Source organism: Pantherophis guttatus, chromosome 1, assembly GCF_059756535.1.
Source record: "Pantherophis guttatus breed Tessera chromosome 1, ASM5975653v1, whole genome shotgun sequence".
Classification (NCBI taxonomy): domain Eukaryota; kingdom Metazoa; phylum Chordata; class Lepidosauria; order Squamata; family Colubridae; genus Pantherophis; species Pantherophis guttatus.
The window spans coordinates 76,784,074-76,805,765 of record NC_142063.1 but is presented as its reverse complement, the minus strand read 5'-3'; the positions used below and the strand labels follow the sequence as shown (position 1 = coordinate 76,805,765).

General features: G+C 40.0%; 1 protein-coding gene across 1 annotated transcript in view; it reads right to left on the bottom strand.

The window, feature by feature from the left end:
* Positions 1–1,626, bottom strand: part of CHRM4 (cholinergic receptor muscarinic 4) — a 49,186-nt gene extending 47,560 nt beyond the window's left edge. The window contains exon 1 of the mRNA XM_034417463.2: positions 855–1,626. Within this exon, the coding sequence (XP_034273354.1) occupies positions 855–897 (43 nt within the window). The 5' untranslated portion in view covers positions 898–1,626. The remainder of the gene's footprint in view (positions 1–854) is intronic.
* Between the last annotated feature and the right edge of the window lie 20,066 nt (positions 1,627–21,692).

Sequence of the window (21,692 nt, the reverse complement as noted above, 5' to 3'; positions counted from 1 at the left end):
CAGGTTACTTCCCACCCACCCACCCACCCACCAACCAACCCCCCACTTCGGTGGAGCAAAGGAAAATCTGGTGCCAACTCTCAATTATCCTTGTTCCCTATTCACCTCATTCCAAGATCTGTTGCTGCTATTGTGAGAGTTACCGGCCTTCATCCGTTTTATTTAGATTCGCATCCCAGCCCTCTCTGACTGGTGCCCACAGCCACGCCAACCGGGGAGGCATAAAGAGTTGTCATTCAGCACCTCTGGAGGTCACCAGATGTGGGGAAACATGCCACTTTCTGTTTGCCTCTCAACACATGGGCGCTCGAAGATCAGAAAGAAAGAACAAAACGAAAAAAGAAAGGAAAGAAAGCAGCAGAGGCAACGCAATCTAGGAAAGTTAAAAGGAAGGAGTACAGCTTTCTCTTCCCTCTGAAACACCCCCCCCACACACACACACATTTTCTTCTGATTGCCCACCCCCCCAAAAAAACCTCCTAATTGTTTGCCTTTTGGAGGTCATTGCCTCTACGCCACGTGACACCTGCTGGCCCCCTTGATCTTCGGGTTCTCTTAAGTGATGGTGGCCCCGAAAAGCTTTGGTCCTCCGTCTGGAGGCAGAGGTCACTCATGGATCCCCTTCGAGGCTCTCGAGGTTCCTACAGCTCAAAGAAGCCAGGAGGGCAGCCGACGTTGGAGTCGCGCGGCTTCCTCTCTTCTTGCCTGCCCGGGGTTACCTCGATGTCCGCGGGCGGGGTTGAGTGAACGGTAACCCGGTGGCCCCTTAAGGAAAGAAGAGTGGCACGGCCGTCGGGTCCCCTCAGGCGAGGCGAGACAAGAGGAGGCGCTTGCTTTCCCGGGCTAAAACTTACCAGCCATCCCCCAGCGCTTCTCCGTGGCGTTCTCAAAGCCCATTTTCCTGCGCTTGGATAAGCGAGCGGCGGTCAGCGGAGAAAGTGGTCCCCTCGCCCTCCGGGCTCTGCTTCCTGGGACTTGCCTCGGAGCATCTCGTCACCCTCCACGCTCGTCTTCTCGGAGCCCCCACCCCCCACCCTACTCCCCAGGAGTTAGGAGCCCCCGGCTGGTCAAGAAGAAGGGAAGCTCCCGCGCGCAGCTCTCTCCCTGCCTCGCGCCGTCGCCGCCGCCTGCGGTTTCCCAGATGTGCTTCCCGCTCCCACTAAGAAGCGCGCGCGCGCCCTTTTCTCCTCAGCGCGAGAAAACCAGGGAGGCAGCCCAGGCAACATGATGTAATGGCACCTCACCCAATCATTAGGTCGCCGCGAGGGCTACTATTTTGGTTCCTTGAGTAGCCAAAAAAAGGGGGACAGGGACCCCCGGGGGAAGCCGGGAAGAAGGGGGGGGGAGGAACGACAGCAAGGGTCCGGAAGGCTCCCCTTGGCCACCCGCAGCAAAGACGTCTCCAACTAACAACGAGCCAAGACCCGCGACACCCCCTTCCCCCCCCCGCGCCTGCCCCTTGCCCTGGCAGGTGAGGGAAGCACCACTATGCTGGCTCTGAACCGAGGACGCCGCTTAACCTTGTTTAAACAGAACCTGGGTTCAGGGAGGCAAAAAGCCCGCGTGTCCCGTGCGCCGGTAGAGAATAAAGCAAGCCGGCTAAGCCTCTCTCAACTGGGCAGACTGGGAGCTCTCTTAAACCCCGACACCCTCGCTAAGTGAAGTGGAGGAGGAGGGACGCGCGTCGTGGATAAGAAGGGATGTTGACCCGCCGACGGCTTTGCGCTCCTGATAAAGGAAGGGAAAGCCCCGTTTTGTTCCAGGGGCCTCACGCGAGGGATCTGAGCTCTTGCAGCCCCGCTTAAGGCTGAAGAGCCCGACGGGAGTTTTAGCACTGGACGGTTGCTCGCGAAGCGGGGCGGAATGCGCAAGCGCTCCCCGGCTCCGAAGACGCGGAGCTGCCTGGAGTCTTCTTGAACTGGGCTGAAAAACGGGCGCGGCTGTTGTTGTTTTTTTGCTCAGAGCGGGAGACTTTTGGGGAGCAGTGCACGGGCAGCCCCTGGGTCAGATCTCGCCTTGGCCAGGGTTGAGAGGGAACCTGAGACCGGATACCGGAGCTCCATCTCCTCTGATCTGTAATATGGGGGCCATTGTATTTTAAGCTTTCGAAAGATGATTATAATGGGCGATACAAGTGTGGGAAGAGTCCTAAGAATCCACGTAAAGCCCTCTATACAGAAGTGATTGGATCTCTTTGAGAACAATCTAAATACACGAAGACCCATGGCTAGCAAAGCTGTGGATTCCCTACTAAAACAAATGAACTTGTGGGATCCCTCAGTCTTTAGAAGCAATATGGCAAGATGAAATGAGGGTTAATCATTCTAGAGCAACTCAACTAATATTTAGGTACCAAGCTGGTTGTGGCTTGACTAGTTCTTTACTCACTCCCCAAGGATTTGAAAAAGGAAAAACTACTTAGCATTTATCTGGGGTTATCTAACTTTTTCAGGGCTGGGCAGTTGTTGGTTTGAGTTCTGAGCTTGGTGATTTGGCTACAAACATCAAACGTTTCATCCCCATTCGAGGAGACATCTTCAGTGTGTTTTGGATGGTGCTTGTCTGCGGGAGTACTGGCCTTTAAATACCTTTCTGAGTCCTGATCATTGGTATTTAAATGCTACCTTCGGGATTGTGATTTATGTTGTTCTTTCATTCTAAGTGTTTGGTAGATTGGGTTGATGTCAATGTGTCTGTTTATTGATTTATTGGTGGAAAAGCAAGGAACAGCCACACTGCAAACAAAGTTATAACTCGACAGATCACAAGAAATCGGACCACATCACACGTAGCCAATCAAATCTATCTGAAACCAGAGCATAACATCATCAGAAGACATCCAAACAACAACCCCAGCACTAATTTACATCGCACGGATGGTACTTAAAACCAAAGACTATGACTCAGCAACTATAACCAGCCAATCACACAAGCCAAAATCAGACCAGACGAAATCAAAAAGGTATTTAAAGGTCAGTGCTCCCCCAGACAAGCACAATCCAAAGCACACTGAAGATGTCTCCTCGAATGGGGATGAAACGTTTGCAACCAAATCACAAAGCTCAGCCAATAACATAACTATCAACCCGAGCTACTAATATTCAAAGACATTTCAATTGACTTATATTTCTCTACCTGAGGAATGGGTTTTAATTACTTCAAAAGTCTGTTTAAGAAAGAAAAGAAAAGACAGGTTTTTAAATGATTAACAAATTAAGTAAGCATAGCAATGAACCATCTGCAAGGAAAGAAGCAAGCTTGGGGTGCATCAAGAACTCTGAGCTAGATATATTTTCTAGCGCTCTACTTGAGTAATAACACTAGCTGCATTGATCCAGGAAATCCACAGAGAAATCATGATTAGAAGAGAACCTCTCAAAATTAGACAAAAAATTGTGCAAGCTTTTTTCACATGGTAATATGACTTGTTTCCTTTTTATTTATTATTATTAGTATTTATTTATTAAACTTGTATGCTGCTCATTTCAATGGAGGTGACACTAGGCTGCTTACAGTCATTCAACTAAAATACACTATAAAACATAAAACAATAAATAAGGTATTGATTGTTTAAAATTCAATTAAAATAAAAGCAGAATGGAGAGGGAGGGAGCAAAGTGCACACATGGAGGACGTGGGGTGTTATTCACTCCATTAGCCACCTCCAAATTACCACACCCCCTTTGGGGTCCCAGGCTAGTTGGCACAGCCATGTCTTCAAAGCCTTTCGGAAAGCCATAAGGGTGGTGAGGATCTCATCTTAGGGAGCATGATGCTCCAGAGAGGAGGAGCCACAGTAGAAAAGGCTCCTCTTCTGGATCCCAGTGGCCAAAATTCCTTGCCAAAAGTGAATCCTTATTTTTAGAAAATGATCATTGCTGCTTTTTCTTTAATAAGCCTGGAGTTTTTAAATTTGTCTTTTATCATTAGGGTGTTTAAGCAATCCAGGAAGAAAAGCCTATTATTACTTGGAAAATAATTGCAGTGTCTAGAGAGGTCATCCTCTCCAAGATCTCTCCTAATGGTAAATGAAAACCTTCCAGTGTGCCTTGCCTTTTAGTAAAGAAAAGTGCCAGCTGTCTTGCAGGGAAGTGTTAGAGTAAGTTTATTCCAATGACACACAATTAGTTCTTTAAATAACATGTTATGCATGTACAATATTGCTATCTTGATGGCAACTAGCTACATCAACTAGTGGTTGTTGAAAATGAGAATGGGGAAAGGGAGTTAGACATATCTGATGTTGCTCCTAAATGAAATGTGGTAAGGCCAAACAAAATTAGAATGAAAGAAGATGAAAATCCACAGCTTGCAAAAGACTGAATATAACTTTATTATAAATTATTCTAAGCTTTTCCCAACCTAATGTCCTGACATACAATTCCCATAATTTCTAGGCAGTATAGATATTGTTGCTATCCAGTGCATGCAGACTTTTAGTTGACTGAGACATTCTTGTCCTTTGCAGTGACACAAATTAACAAGAGCCTGTAGTACAGTGGACTAAAGCACTGTTATTAACAACTGCTGCTTGCAATTACTGCAAGTTCAAATCTCACCAGGCTCAAGGTTGACTCAGCCTTCCATCCTTTCAAAGGTAGGTGAAATGAGGACCCAGATTGTGGGGGCAATAAGCTGACTTTGTATAAATATACAAAAGTATGAAGGCTTTTGCTTAACGCATTGTAAACCGCCCTGAGTCTCCGGAGAAGGGCGGCATATAAATTAAAGCAAATAAATAAATAAATAAATAAAAATTCAACAACATTTGACACACTGTCATATACATGAGTGAAATGAAAGGTTTTCCTCCTTAGGGTGGAGGCTGCTGTTTGTTTTTAAGCCCATTTGAGCATGATAATAGTATACTTGAATAATCAGTTCTAGTCAATATTTTTTTACAGTTACAAAACATTAAATATAGGAGTAATATTTTTTTTCAAGATATTTAAAAGTAATTTTATATTCATTTCATTTTATATAAAACAGGGGAGATTAAACTTTGGGTTCCAAACCCCCTCCAACATTGCAGGCAACTGGGGGTGGGGGTTGAGGCTTGCAAATTTGGAGACGGGTTGTGCACAGAAGAAAGACCATAAGTCAGAAAGCATATTCAGTCAATTCTGGATGAGCCAGCTTGTCCAATCAAACCCAAACAAAAACCTAGAATATAGTCTGGCTCCAGCTTTGCTTGTGCCAATCTAAAGGTTTGTACCCATAATTGGATTACTGTCAGAACTTTCCCCCTTCTGTTTAGACAACCAAGCAGCTTGCTTGTTCTGCCACAGCTTTAGCTTGTCCACTTGAAGTTGGACAGCCTTCAAAATTCACTCTTCTACCTGGGCAGCCTAACAGCTGATGCCTTCAAATAAAGTAGAGTGCCAAGAACATGGCCTGATAGGTTGCACAGCGAACTCTGGATCATTAGCAGGACTTGTTCCTGATTTACCTAGACAAGCGAACAACAAAGCCAGTGTCTGCTATAGGAGCAGTTGTACAAGGACAAGTTGACCCAAAACAATGTGGAATTATATATACAAAAAAGCCAAGTATCCTTCCCATTAAACATACATGTAATTTTATTGCTTATTTCCAAGAAAAAGGTTTATTTTATGAAATTGCTAGGTTCTATCATTGTTTTATTTGATACATACACTAAATTTTAATTATTAAAAGTAACTGGCACGTTTATTTCTGCCCAACCCTAGCCTTAATGAAGTAATTGGTTGCATTCATATGGGGATCATGCAAATTCATTTATTGTTTTAGGAAATCATGACACCCACAGAGTTGTGAACCCTGATACAGCCTGATACCAAGCCTGAAACTGCTGGTATTTTTTTTTTAAATACAAAATATTTATGGAAGATTTTCACAATAAGAGGCCATTGTGAGCAAAACACCTTTAGATAGGAAGCCATTAGGTTTTGTTCTATTTTGTTTTTAATGTGACATAGGAATGCATTGTGGAGAGAGAGAGGGAGGGAGGGAGGGAGAGAGAATGATAGAAATATAGAGAGCAATTATATTCTATGGGAGGAAAAAAATCCTCCCAGCTGCAGTGGCCCTAAAACAATTGAGAACTATATGTTATATATATACAAGTATTATTTGAGTTTGTGTCAGCCCTAGCTAGCATGACTAAAAATGATAGATGATGGTTACTGCAGGCCAAGAATGCCTGCAGAGTCTCATGCTGCCTACTCCTGATTTAAAGTTGTGTCCTTACAGGCTGGGCTGTGACACTGTTCCTCCATAAAATTTCTGGCTATGGACATGAGACCTGCTTTGTATTCCTGGAATGGAAAATATAACACACACACACAAACACACACACACACACATACACACACACAATAACTAGGTATCAAAGTCATGACACTTAGGAAATTCTCCTAGCATGAAATATAATCCTTAGTAAATGCCTGAGTTAAGAGAAAATCCTTTCTAAGGATCTGTTTGGCTGAAATTGCAGAACCTTACCATGACAAGAGAAGTTGATATAAATCCTTTTGCTCTGGGACTAATGTTTTGTTCCAAATTTTATTATTTCCCCCCCCTCTGTGTATTTCTCTCTCATGCACATTCACACACTCACACACACCAGGGCAAGGGGCTAGATTGTGTTTTTCTGCTCTGATTATTCAAATACTTCTTCCAGTGCAACAGATCAAGGAGATCACTGATGCTATCATAAAAATACAGTCATAATCCACAAAAGCAGCAGCTGCTCACATTTCAGAAAATGACACATTGATCTGAAACCTGGCAATTTTACCTGACATTCATCTTAAATATTGATGAGGAATTTTATTCTTTTTAGCTTCCCCAATGTACTTTCAATTTGGGGGGAAATGCCATTGGAATTTTTCTTACAAAAGCGAGAGAGAGAGATCGAAACAATTTGCAGGTGGTTTTCATGGAAGCCTCTGTGTAGAGGATCTATGGTAGCTTAGAAATTCAATATCAAGTAGCTCCATGGAAAAACTAGCCACAAATTAGCACCCTGGTCAGAGTGAGCTGACTCACAGCAGAGGAAAACATACAGAGTGTCTTGAGCCCTTTGTGATATTTGGCTCAGATGTATGCATTTTCTTTTAATGCATTTCCCCTTTTTTCCAGGTTCTTGTGTGGTTTGCTTTATTGGCTGCCCTACTTGGGTGAAAAGATAGTATATAAAGCAAGCAGAATAACAGTTCAATTTAATGTCAAAGCAGGTCTAAGCCATGAAAGTAGGTAATGAAAGTGCTAACATTTGGAAGTTCCCCACAACAGAAGAAGAGACTTTTTTTAAAAAAAAAACTGTTTTCTGCTCTAGGGGTATCTATTTATTTTGAAGAGTCAAGTTAAAACTGTCATTTCCTTTTAGCAGTCTGGAAAAATAACCCTTCACAACCATGCTACACAACCCTTCACAACCATGCTACACATTGTGCAAATGTACCAAAGATAATCCACTGGTACATTTGCAAAGACTATAAAGGGACACCGTCTTTTCTGATCTCTTGCTTCGCATGTTCTGAAAATTGTTCATGATTTTTCCCCCCCACCTTTCTGAACTTTCCTCATTTGAAGTGAGGGCTGAGTGCCACAAATCAGGTTATTATTCCTCAATCCAAACTGGATGTGTTACTTTTCCTTTTTCCTGTGAAATCCAGATTCCGTATCATAATAGTAGTATGTAAGGGGAAATTGTATTGCTGGTGAAATAAATTAGAATTTTTTTATTCATTTATTCATTCAATTTCTATAGCCGCCCGACTGAACCAAGTGACTCTAGGTGGCTAACAATCCTTAAATTATAAAACAAAATGATTTTAAAAACATTAAAACAACAAAAACATCCGCAAAAATAAATAAGTACAAACGATAGCCATGATGATTAATCAACCATTGGTAATGCCAAGTAATGGGGCCCTTAACACATTTTGAGCCCCAGGCATGGGCACATAGCCAGGTTTTTAAAGCTTTGTGAAAAGCCAACAGGGTTAGAGCCATTCTAATTTCCTAGGGGGGGATATTCCATAAGGCAGGGGCTACAGCAGGGAAAAAAACCCCTGTCTTCTAGTTCCCACCAATCAACACTCTTTGGCTGATGGGATCTGCAGCATGGCCAGTCTGTTGGATCAGATCGGATGGGTAGAAACTCTTGGAAAAAGGTGGTCCCTCAGACAATCTGGCCCCAATCATATAGGGCACATTGAATTGCACCCAGAAACACACTGGCAGAGAGTGCAGCTCACAGAGTAATGATATTACATGTGCCATGTAGCCAGCACTAATTATGGCATGTGGCTAATACAGTTTTCAAGGAGAAATACAGTCTCCCCATTTAAAAAACTAAATAGGGCCTATGGCAACAAAATGCTATTTTTCAACCATTAGCTCTTAGTTACAGTATGTTCTTTTGATTAATTTTTTTTTAAATAAACTGATAGATCAAAATAAATAAAAATATAGAGTCCTTCTTCATAACATCTTTTACAGATATCCCAAACATCGGTGTCAGAAAATCTAAAAGTATTATTTTCTCCATTTAATGCAATTCAACTAGCAGAGAAACACAAATGGGCAAGAATTCTGTTAAACAAGAAAGGTGCAAAAAATAAAGAAAAAAAAAGGAGCAGTCCCTAACCAATTCCAGTTCTTTTTGGTGAAATGTGCATAGGCTAATGTCTTGGTTGATGGTTGCCTGTGGTCTTCCTTCCACTCTCCTGTCCTTTATGGCTTTCAAAACAAGTCACCAGAGGCAGCTGCTGTTCCATGTTTTTATTCCAGGACTTTCCAAACAACAGGCAGGCCTCAGCCCCAGAGCCTCTCTTGTGAGAAACTGAGCAGATTCTGTGGAATCCTATTAAACTGAATTGTCAGTCTTTCAAGACCCCAGAGTGTAAAGATCAGTGAGGACTATGCTTGCTGTCTCAGCTGTTCTCTTCTTTGGACTTTCTTGCCCGGAAAGAAGAAGATATTTCTGAGTCACTGCCAAGATAATACCATATTGTAATTGAGGCCATTTTCACTCCTGTCACTTTGTCAGCACTGGAAGCTTCAAATGCATCATTCCGTCTCTGGAAAAGGTCAGGCATAGAATCTGCTTGCTACAGCTTCTTGTTGTGTTGCTCTCCAGTGACTTGGGACAATCATCTATCTTCTTTGGATGCTGGGCAGACCACAGAAACATCTTTGTTGTTCTCACCACCAGCAAGTCACACGTACTGCTCAGCCTCAAGGAGGGAGACAGACAGTGTCTTCTTTACAAGACAACAATACAGAAAACTGGGGTAGTGCAGGGATCAAATGAAATGTGAAAGTCTTGGGTCTAGAATTTGTATTATGGTATTATATATTTAATCCAATCTATCACATAATGGCAGCCTTTCTGAGCTACTAATTCTCCCTGATATTTTAATTTTAATTGATATTTTATCTATCCTGTTTTTCTACATCCTGTTGTTACTTTGCTTTGTGTTTTCATGTTGTTTTTACTGGTTTTATCTTGTTTTAGCTTGGAATTATACAGTAGTGTATTTACTGTATACCACTGTAAGATGTTATAAAATGATACCATGGTAATGAAATACTTCTAATAAATTAAATAGTTTTTACCCCTAATTATTGTACAAGTGAATGGAGCTAAGTTATCCCTCTGCTTTATCTTCCTTTCATATCCTCCATTGTGGCAATATTACAGCCATTATTCTCTGCAAGACAGAAACGAGGAAGATTAAGAGTATTGGAAACTGTCATAGGTAACTTAGAAACTGGGAATCAGGATCAGGAACTAATCCAGGGATCAGGAGCTGACAATTATGTCAAAATTAACATGTATCAGTGCATCTTGTGATTTAGGTATTTCAAATAGGGTACTTTTATAGCTCTTATTATTCAAGGGGACTCCCAAACCTAAGAACACCACTTACCACTATTATTTTTATTAACATCCTGCCTGTCTGCCCATGTGATAGATACCTTGTAAGACATGGTTTGATAACTTGCTGGAAGAAGCAGCCAACATGAATTGAAGGGTCTTTGGATTCAACTTCTAGTGACAGGGTCTCCTTAAGAAATACCTAATTCCTCTTTTGTTCACATCCTTTGATACTACTAATCAATAGTAGTATCAGATAAATAAATAATAAAGTTGAGTTTGCATGCAATAATACGGTACCAATTCACAGAATATCTCTCAGCATTTTAGTGAGTCATCTCACAATGAAAGTCTTTGGGAAGAAAAGAACCAACAAAAGAACCACTTTGTCTCTATGGAGGAAGAGTGGGCCTTCTAGCTTTATTGTCATGCACAGCTTAATGCTGGGCTAGAAAGCAAAAGAAAGCATCACTATTATTTAAGAAAGCTTAAATTATTGAAATGTATTCATCCCCATCTAGATATTTCTAAGATAAATTGCACTACACATCTCCTACTATCCCCAAACCATACGTTGGATGGAACAATAGAAGTTGTCTAAAATATATGAACTGCCTCAGGTTGAGGAAAAACTGTACATATATTATAATTCTCCCATGAGTGATTACAGTGTCTCTGGTAGATGAGGTCAGCTCATCTGGCAGCAAAAATGAGGACAATCAAAACCATGTTCCTCAGTATCTAAGACCTAATTGCTTTGATACATAATTGATAAGCCACTGAGGAGTTAGCCCAAATTATAGACACAACAAGCATATTCCCAGGGATACCTGAAGCTGTTTTATGCTGTACTGAGTCAGACATTGGTCTATTTCATCCTTCTCCAATTTGATGCCCTCTAGGAATTTTGGATCCCATCAGGTGTGGGGAGGACAGTGTTAGTCTGTCTAGAATTGCAATATCAGTGGCTCTACCAAGATCTTCATATACTATTATTTGCTACCAGAAATTATTTTGTATTAAGAGATACCAGAGATTGAATCTATGTACTTCTGCACAAAGAATGCCTTAATCTTAAAAATAAAATAAATTATGTAGTGGACTATTTATTTTTATTACCAAACTCTTTTCTCTCATGATTTATTATTTGCTAATCAGTTGATTCCTTTCCTGCCCATTCTTTCTGTCTCCGACATGAAAGCTAAAGAGGAATTATGAGAAGTTTTGTACCAAGACAGTTGGAGAAATGAGCCATACTACTCAGCTTACTCAGCTTCAAAGACAGTTTGATTTTACTGGAATTGTGTTAGATTGATTGGAATCCTGTTTCAAGTCTTGGCTCCCTACAGGTGGACATAAGACTATAATGAACAGCATGGGTTTTTTCCTCTAGAGATGATCAGACACTAAGATAAAAACATGTAGTCAAACTGGATGGAAGAACATCAATTTTTATATGGTTAATTGTCATCCTAGTTCCATCCAGCCTCATTAGCAGAGGAATGTAATTCTGTTCTGCAGGAGCAAATGTCTCAGCAAATGGAAGCAGGAAATAGCTAGTTCTCCATGCATTAATACATGCCGATAAGCTTTTAGGCATGTGTAGAAACACATATATACCTGCATTTTAACATGTTTATCCTTGGTTCCAATCGTTTTAGAAAATGTTATTGCAGAGAGTTTTCTCTCTCGCATATTCAGTATTGTACCCACCCTGCAATTGTCAACCATTGAGCAAGAGGAAGTGGGATGCCCCACTGAGTGGTCTTATAGAGCAGGGGTCTCCAAACTTGGCCACTTTAAGCCTGGCGGACTTCAACTCCCAGAATTCCCCAGCCAGTCCGCCAGGCTTAAAGTGGCCAAGGTTGGAGATCCATGTTATAGAGTGATCCATCTATTCTTGTATGCACTACAGACTGTTTGTTTCACATGGCTTGCAATTTCTTTCAGTTTATTAATCTACTGACCATGTATAGATGTTTGTATAGCATTGATATATTGGAGACAGGAATTGTGATGTAAATGTCTTCCAATATTGGCTAAACAGGCTTAATTATTTTATACTTTAATATTTGCCATTTAATAGAGGACCTGGTAAATCTAAAGTTTCTGATGGTTTCCAAGTAGATCTGCAGACAGACCAGGATTCTTCAAGATTTCCTACTATTCCAATTCAGAACTTACCCCTGGAAATCATATAACATAATAACTTTGCTGCTGCTGTAATTTTTTTTGCATGTATGCATATTTGGGGACAGAGAAGCTGGAGCCTGTGGCACAGCCACATTGGCAAAAGATGCCAATGGATTCAGAGACATGCTTGCTTTCAAACATGTATGTTTACAAGGCTTTACGAAATGATTCTTTTGTTAGCTTTGTATGATTGAATAAATCATTGTGGAAATATCAACATCTCACAGAAATATGACTTGAACTTTGCAGGTTTGCAATAGAAAAGAAATTTAAACCATTGTCCTCCAATGCCCTTATGCTTTTCAGTACAATTCACTGGAAAACTGTTATGCAAAAAAGTTCATGGATAATCATGGGCTGCCCAAAAGTATTACTTCTTCATCGTACATTATAATTCTGAAATTTGTAACTTTGGTAGCAAGAATAATACCTTTGTTATATTTCCCCTACAGTTAAAGATGCCTTGCAGACTGCTAAAAAAAAAAGGCAGATAAAGTGTTCAGTCTTGCTCTTAGTAGTGTTTGAAGTACTAAAAAAATCATGCCTAGAAAGAACAAAAAAAAAAATATGCCTGGCGCAATACCATAATTCATGAGGCAAAATTCTATTCCTTCATGACAATAGCAAAAGCTACAACTGAAGACAAATTGACAAAGTGTTGTGATTGTGGCATTGGGTTTTAAATATGACCTCGCATGATTGCTATTCTGCTGGCATGAGCCGGCCAACAGAGTGAGTAAAAGAGGAAAAGTAGCTGGATTCTGGTTTTGAAGGGCAGCTGTGTTGCCATGGGACCTGATGATCTGACCTGGCTGCTAGCCAGGGCTAATGTGGTGAGATGTTGGTGAGATGTCAAGGCTGCAGTCCCATTGCTCCAGACTGCTATGTAGGTGTTGGGGACTAGCGTCTTGCAAGGACATCCACCTCTTCAGTTACTGATGGACATGTTTATCTAAAAATTGGAGAGAAAGAAGAAAAAGAAGGAGGGGAAGGAGAAGACAAGGAAAGAAAAAGAAAGTCTGCACAAAGCAAACAGGATGGCTGGAGAAAAAAGTTGGAGAGAGAAGTTTAATATCTGGCACAGTTGTCGGTTCCTGATCAGGTCCCAGGGTGGCTTTTCTGGAAGAAAGGAAATGAAGGCCCAGAGGGAGGACAATTCCACCCAAAATCCAAGAACAGAAGAGAGGACTCAACTGGCTGCAGGCAGGAATTTCACCCAAGACCAAGGGGAGGAGGGGATCAGTTGTTGATGAAAAAGACCTGGTCTCTGGACAGATGACCCTGAGAAAGATTCTTCCCCCAATGGAGAAGCAGTAGGTGTTGAGCTGATCCAGGGGAAAGTCAAGCCAGGCTGAGCAAACTACAGTAAATCCAACCCATTGCTTTCTTTTTATTCTTTCTTATCAAGCCCAGGAACAGGGGAGAGAGACTGAGAGGAAGGGAGAGGAAGCAGGAAAAATAGAGGAGGATAGATTCTGGGAAGGAGACTTGGGAGGAAACCTAACATTGGGTGAACATTAGGATTGTGTTGTAAATCCTTCTTGTAAGTAGCATGACTATAAATAATAAAAAACATAAAAGCCTCCATTGTCATAGTTTTCTGTGTCAATTGCCACTCTTGCAAAAGCACATTAAGCTCCAGTTCAAAAGAAGAATTCCATCATACTGTGACAGTGACATACTAATATTACTTGCCCTGTTTTATCAGCAGGAAGATAAAGGCAGGACTTGGTGAAATAACAGTACATTATTATAATGCATTGTACATGGAAGATGGCTCAGAATACACCATCCACAATATGTCTGCTATATGACTAACTGAGACCAATTATTGGATGCAGTTTATATGGATTGCCAAGCCATTTTTTTTTCCAGCATAACTAAACACATTATTATTATTTTCAAGGTCTTTACAGCATATAACTTAGGAACATGAAAAAGCAATTGTTTCTAATCAACCTTATTCAACCTATTCCTATCCAGATATGGCCCTTCCTAATTGTGATATTCTGGCTGAGAAATTTTGCCTGGTGTAATATATGGAGGAAACATACTTATGTTGATTTAGGAAACATCATTATATGTCCAATGTGTTCAGAACATCTATGCAGAACCTTCTGTGGTTATTGTTTTAAATGAGGTGAAAAACTTTTTATAGTCAAAGTGCTGTGGGTGCAGATTTGTTTCTTCTGGAGGAAAATACCTTCTACAGAAACTGAGTTTTTTCCCCCCTTCAGCTGATGTTTTCTAACTATAGATTTGTTTCCTCAAAGTAACTTCCCTTTTGTTTTTCTGAAGAAATAGAAGTTCTTTCATTTTCACCGGCTTTCCCCAGCTGATGTTTTTTCCTCCCATTTCACAAATGTTTGCTTTATTGTATTGTACTGCTTTTATTTTCTGAATAGTATTGGCAGTTTATTTCTCAAAAGGTGAGATAGAGTAAATAAATCCAGGGCTGAACCTGCCTTTGGGCTTCAAGTAGGTATACAAGCAGCTGCAAGAGAAATTTCAATAGCAAATTATAGTGGAACAAAATATCATACATTCTCTGAAGCAGTTTTCTTTGGTTTGTTATTAAATTGTCTTTGGCTTTTTTTTTTGAAAGAATCCAATAAAAACTAATTATTCATCATCTTTACTGCTCTGATGCTTGTCTTCTTAGTCAGTCTCTGGAGTCTAGTTTTGTGCTGCTTTCTTTCTGGGCTTATATTCACTGATATCTATCAAAACTGCAGCCATTCATTAAGACCAAATCTGACTTCAGCCTTGATATCCAAAATGGGGGATGGGAGCATGAGATACTTGTTTGATAACAAGGCCCATTGATCCTCTCAGGCTCTAAATGTCTTGATTTGATGCAGTTTCAGCTCCAAAATGGCAGATGTTAAAAGAACATTCAGCATGATAGCAAAAATGAGTCATAAAAGGGGGAAAAAATGAGGTCACCTACCTTCCAGAGGAGGATCTCGCTATTACCATACTTTATTATCGGTTTTCAAATGGCTCCTTTTTTATTGCCTTTCCCATAAAATTATCTATGCCTCCTGTCTGCTTTCAACTATTATTTTGTCTCCATTACCCATTGGCAAAGATCCACCAACTTCCTTTTATGTTAAATTTTCCCTGTTCCTATCTTCAATTAATAATCCTGGGAAACAATAGATGGTGTCTCTTTTATAGCTTGCCTCATAACAATATCTGAGACTTGCATCGGCTTTAACTACCCTGCTACCCTGTTGCCATTATCAACTGGCATAGATCCACCAAGATGCTTTTGATTGATCCTTCCATACTATCACATGCTGTCTAGAAACCTGAGAACCTATAGCTCTATACTTCCAAAAGACCAGAAAATGAAGTACAATGGACCCTCAGTATAAATTTATACAATATTGTTTTGGTCTTGAAAGGACATTGATTTCATGAATGAGTAGCAATATTTTATTAATCATCAAAAGGCAAATGAAATAAATTGTTCCAAGAAGAGGGCATTTCCTTCAGATTGAGGAAATGAAAGATTAAACAAACTCATCCCATACTGTATCAAGTTAATTGTTGGTGCAAATTCTTTCTCCATCTGAAAAATATGGGATTCTGGTGAAACAATAATGAACTGTATCCCTCTGTGGTTTCTGACATGGTATTTATATCCATTTTCATTTCCTTTTTAAGGTGCAAACTCAAAACTCTGTTCCCATTATATAAGCTCTGAGACAACATCTATCATGGTTGCTAAGCAAATAAAATGAGAGGTGGAGATTTGAAATAATGGGAGGAAGACCTATTCACATGGAATCCTAACCTCTGTAACTAAACCTTACCCTCTTACTACAGTAGGAACCCAAGAGATGTAAAGACCAACACAAGGAACAAAAACACTCCATAAATATTGCAGGTATTCCCCACTCCCTTGAGGCAGAAGACTTTGCTGTCTTCCAGCAATAAGAAACATGGAACTGAAGTACCAGTACCAGTAATAGAGTTGGAAGGGACCTTGGAGATCATCTAGTCCAACACCCTGCTCACACAGGAGACCTGTAGTAGGGATTCAAAACACCAAACTGCCGACCTTTCTGATCTACAATCTCAGCGTCTTAGCCACTGGGCCACCTAGTCAGGCCATGGTATTTCTATACAAGTGGAGAATCAAATAAGTCCTGATTATCTCTCTGTGTGTATAACATGCAGCATGCCTGCATCTATTGTCGGGTTGTTTTATTGTTGGGAGCCGCCCCGAGTCCTACGGGAGAAGGGCGGCATATAAATCTGACAAATAAATAAATAAATAAATTTGCTGGACTTGGAAAACTAGATCTCTAAACTAGAGTCCTCACTAATGTTTTAGTTTTCCATGTTTAGATAGATTTATTATACAGATCTCTGGAAGATAATGGCCACTCCATCAGTAGGAAACTCATACTGGCAAGTTAGAGATATTGTTAAACATGACAAGGTTATTTTATGAGCAGTTCATTTGATCGATGAGATGTTGTTTAGCTACATATGAACTGCTTTTGCACTTTAATCTTGGAAGCTGATCAATTCAGATTTGTCACTAAAGTTCCACAAGAAACAGGATTAAAATGAACACTAACACAGTGAGAGGCAGAAATTAATTTAGCCTTAAAAGAGAGGATACAGATATCCATAGCATTTGCCTATGTGTATGCATGTGTATGTGCTCGCATGTATATGCAGTGAAGCAGAATCTGTTTGCTTAAATATTGCAATATATATTTTAGTGATTAATTGTATCCCTTTCAAACTCAGAGCTAACTTGTTCAAAACAGAGTTTGATGTTTCAAAAGCTCTCCTTGCTTGTCTAACTCTTGTTTCTTTTTCCTTACACAACATGCATACACACAGATTATGACTGGAATAAAAACACAGTACACGGATAAACTATGAGCAATTGCCATGTGCAGTAAGTTTGTGAAATCTGTAAAAGCGTTTGTTTTCCCTTCTTATGTGTCCTTAGTTTTAGATCAGAGCTGGACTGGACAGGTAGCTCTTTCAGGATGGTGATGAAAGAAAGAACGAGAGAATGCTATTTTCTTTTAGGGTAAGCAAAATTGTGCAAAGTTCAGAAAAAGAGTAACCTGTGCCCATATAATTTCATATCTCTTTCCATATTTTTCTATTCTTGTAACTATTCTTGCATCCTTTTTTTCATTTATTGTGGTTTGTTCTTTATGATCTTTGATATAATTACCAGGGATGATAAAGAATATTGATAGAATTATCAAAACTGTTCCTGAACATGGAATGAAACAGGATATTTTTTTAAAGCTTTCTAACCAATAAACAAAACCTCTGCAGGTAGAAAACTAGATATCAAGAAATGTTTTATTCTAGTCATTTCCTCGATATGCTAGTTGTTATTCAGGATTTTCTCCATTCAAAAGCATTTGAGCATGTGTCCCTCTATCTGCATTTGGCAGTATAAGCCGACTTTAAATGAAATACATTTAAACCAGTGATGAAATTCAATTTTTTTTACTACCGGTTCTGTGGGTGTGGCTTAGTGGGCGTGGCAGGGGAAGGATACTGCAAAATCTCCATTTCCACCCCACTCCAGGGGAAGGATACTGCAAAATCTCCATTCCCATCCCACTCTTGGGGGAAGGATATTGCAAAATCTCCATTCCTACCCCACTCTGGGGCCAGCCAGAGGTGGTATTTGCAGGTTCTCCAAACTACTCAAAATTTCTGCTACCAGTTCTCCAGAACCTGTCAGAACCTGCTGGATTTCATCCCTGATTTAAACGTATACTATACTTATGATTGAGAGCCAATTTGGTGTAGTGGTTAAGCCATCAGGCTAGTAACTGGGAGACTAATCCCACTTTAGGCACAAAGCTAACTGGGTGACATTGGGCCTGTCCCTTTCTCTCAGCCCTAGTGGGGAGGCAATGGAAAACCATTTCTGAAACATTGTGCTGCAGGAACCTGTCTAGGCAGTCTCTGGAAATCAGACACGATTGAATGGAAGGAAAAAAATATTTGTGATCATTGCCTAATTATGTTTGCTTCTTGAGCATTCAATAATAAGCTAAGCCAAGTATTCCAAGCATCTTTATTTCTTGAAGTTGGTGCAGTCCCATAGTGTAAAGTTCCAGGAAAAAGTGAACCAAGAGCCTTGATGGCGCAGTGGACTAAGTGCTATTAAAGTAGCACTTAGTTGCCAGCTGCCTGCAATTACTGCAAGTTCAAATCTCACCAGGCTCAAGGTTGACTCAGCTTTCCATCCTTTCGAGGTAGGTAAAATGAGGACCCAGATTGTGAGGGCAATAAGCTGACTTTGTATAAAAAAGAACACCGCTTAGGGGGCCCCGAAAGCCCTACTAAGCAGGTATATACAAAAAGTATGAAGGCTATTGCTTAATGCATCGTAAGCCGCCCTGAGTCTCCGGAGAAGGGCGGCATATAAATTGAACTAATAAATAAATAAATAATTAATTAAACCACAACTGAAAAGGCCTAAGTCCACCACAGTGAGAAAGATACTTGAGTCATAAAATACTTGAAAGGCTCAGCTAAGCTTATGGCCTCTAGGGTTCCTTTGTTTTACTTTCTGGTTTTTAACATGTTAGCATTCTGAAGAGAAGCATCAAGAGATACCCACAAATAACTACAGCAAAACAAGTGACAGGGCTCAGAGATACCTTAGATAGTTAACATTTTGACAGCTATTGCTATAGCATTTCACCCAGCATGTTTCAGTGTAAGCCATTGCCCCCCCCCCCATTCTCACTTCTGCCCACTGCCATGTAGCTTAGCAAACTTTACAGAGAGTGATGACAAGGACAAACTGTGACAGGCAATAGCACTCAGTAGCTCCAGGGTCAGAGATGCTGGACAAAGAATCCTCCCACAAACATCATCATTTTCTGGAAAGATACCTAGAGGAGGCAAAAGGAATTCGGGGAACCAATTTTTTAAAAATTAAGTACTAGCTGTGGATGATAGACTCCAAAGAGAGAACATTTGCTGAATCTGAATCTTCAGGTAATCTGCTTGCCCATGTAGCTAGTAGCTCAGGTACAGAGCAACTCATCAGATGTATTAGCAGATGTCAATCAAAGAAATTGGCAATTTCTGATGTAAGACACTGAACCAAAATACTGAAGTCTGTTATGATATGGAAACTTTATGGTGATGACTTGGCGTAATTCTTTTCAAAATTCCTTTTTAATTCCAGATGGTTTTACTTATCACTTAGCAGGGAAGATGTTTCTAGATGTTTCTTAGAGAAGCAATGAAGCTACTGTTGAAAGACACTATAGACATAGATTCACCAGCCAAGGCAGAAATCCTCTTCTTTCCTGAACAGGTAGATAGTATCCTATTCTCATTCTTTGGGAACCAGTTGCTGAAAGAGTCTCTACATTTCTCAACTTCTGAAGTCTGGCAAATGCTTCACTTAGACTTCTTTCCCCTCACTTCCTCTACCAGAACCAAACTTAGACAAGGAAAAAACCTTTTTACCATCTCTTTGTGGGAATATTGAGTTCCAATTCTTAATATGTGTCAGGCACAAAAGGCCAGGTCCACACATAAAACTCTTCTAAGATTAGGACCTGCTTGGAGGTAGATAATGGCCAATGGAATCAAGGGGGTGGGGTGGACTTAGTCTGCAGCTATGTAGGAATTCTGGGCTGATTCCTGTTTTAACTCCACCCCCAGCTTCTGCCACTCCTTCTCCTATATCATTTTTCTGAGGTGATTTTGCCTGTTTGCCACAAAGAAGGTTCAGCATTTGCCCACAGAAAAATGTTTATAAATCATCCCAAAGAGAAGAAACATTTTGTTCATATATGAGAACTAAAGAACTATTTTTCCCTGGCCTTCTTGTGGTAGAAGTGTAAGCAACTTCAGGTAGACGTCTCCTAATAGAGTCCTTCCCAAATATGCCCGTTAGAGAATTTTTAAATTTCCATATCTCACGTCCTCCTTCAGCTCTCCACCTCTTCCATATACTTTGACAGACCTCCTACCTGATTCCTATGCTTTTAGTATTCATAAAAGTCAACTTCAATCTAAAGAAAACATGTGGCTGCTGCTGAAAGCATTTACATTGCAAATCACTTTTAATAATCTTTCTCTAGTTAATCTTGTGACACATTCTAATCCTTTTATCAACAGAATGAGAGCGAGAGAGAGGGAAAAAGAAACTGGAGACTTCAATTCCTTTCTAGTTTAGAATCTAAAGGGAGATTATAGAAATGTTGTCAGTGCCACCTGTTTCTTTATTCCTCTAAACTGAGACCATGTGTGCAAAAATGTTATCAGAGAAAAGGAGCCAATTAGAAAAAAAACACTTAATGGAGAAAAAGCTAAGTGCAAAAAGTGTTAATATGCAAATCAGAGTGTATATGTAACTACCGCAGAGGGAAGATCTCTTCATGAATGTGTTAGCATATAATAACCTTTTCCAACCCAGAGCTCTCTAAATGTATTAGACTTTTAACTGGTAAAATTTCCAGAGACTTGTAGGAAATAAAGTCCAACATATCTGGACAACACCAAATTCATTAGATATGAACCCAGGGATATGAAAGGGAATTGTTAGTGAATTAAGGAAAAAGAAGCATTATATGTAACTTTGCCAAGTCTTACTCCTGTGAACTTGCTTAACCCTTTGCAATTTAATGTCCTTCAATAGTGTTGGATAATAGCTTGCTTCATCCACCATCAGTACTATACCAGATAATTGGGGTGATAGGAGTTGTAGGTCTGTGGGAGCACACTATACATGGTGTATAATGTGGCAAAACAAGTAGTTTTTTAGAAAATAACTTTGAGACATAGAAAGCCCCAATCTCCCAACCTAAAATTTGACACTGTAGAGAACATGTTTTCAGCTACACACAAATACCATGTTGCTAATATGCAAATAGTGTCCCATTCCCAACAACTAGGCATTAAAGAAAAAAAAAGGCTGAAAGATGTCATGCTAAATAAAGAAGAGAATTGGGTTCTGTGGTCAAAAAGTCTTCTTCATCATAACTCTAACAATCAGACCACCATTAGACATCTCCGTCAGAGTGACCCTTGTGATCTCATCATCCCTGCTTTCCCCAGTCATGGTGTATCAGAAAAGGTAGATAAATATTGGCAAGATCTTTTCCTTAAAGACGATATTTAAGGTAAATTTGCCACTGATTTGTAAATTATTCATCTTATTCTGTCCCCTGTCAACTGACAATAGTATATATATATTTTAAAAACCCAATGGTAATATAGTGTTATGTGAGACAACAGAAAATATATCAGAATTAAGAGTTGCATAAATATGAAGATGTGTTTTCTACAGTGTCAAATTTCAGGATGGAAGATTGGGACTTTCTATGGCTCAAGTTATTTTCTAAAAAAGTACTCTCTTGCCACATTATACATTATCTAGTATAATCTTTCCTAATGTACACTTTCAGACCTACAACTCCTATCACCCCAATTATCTGATATAATGTTGATAGTAGATGAAGCAAGTCATTTTTTGACACTTTTGGAAGACATCAGATTGTAAGCACAGTTGAGGCCTTCATTCCTATTGATGCTGTTCCTCTTGTCAAAGAGACCTCCAATGGAAAGGAGGATTTTCTCCTGATAAACAGAAAATATGATCACT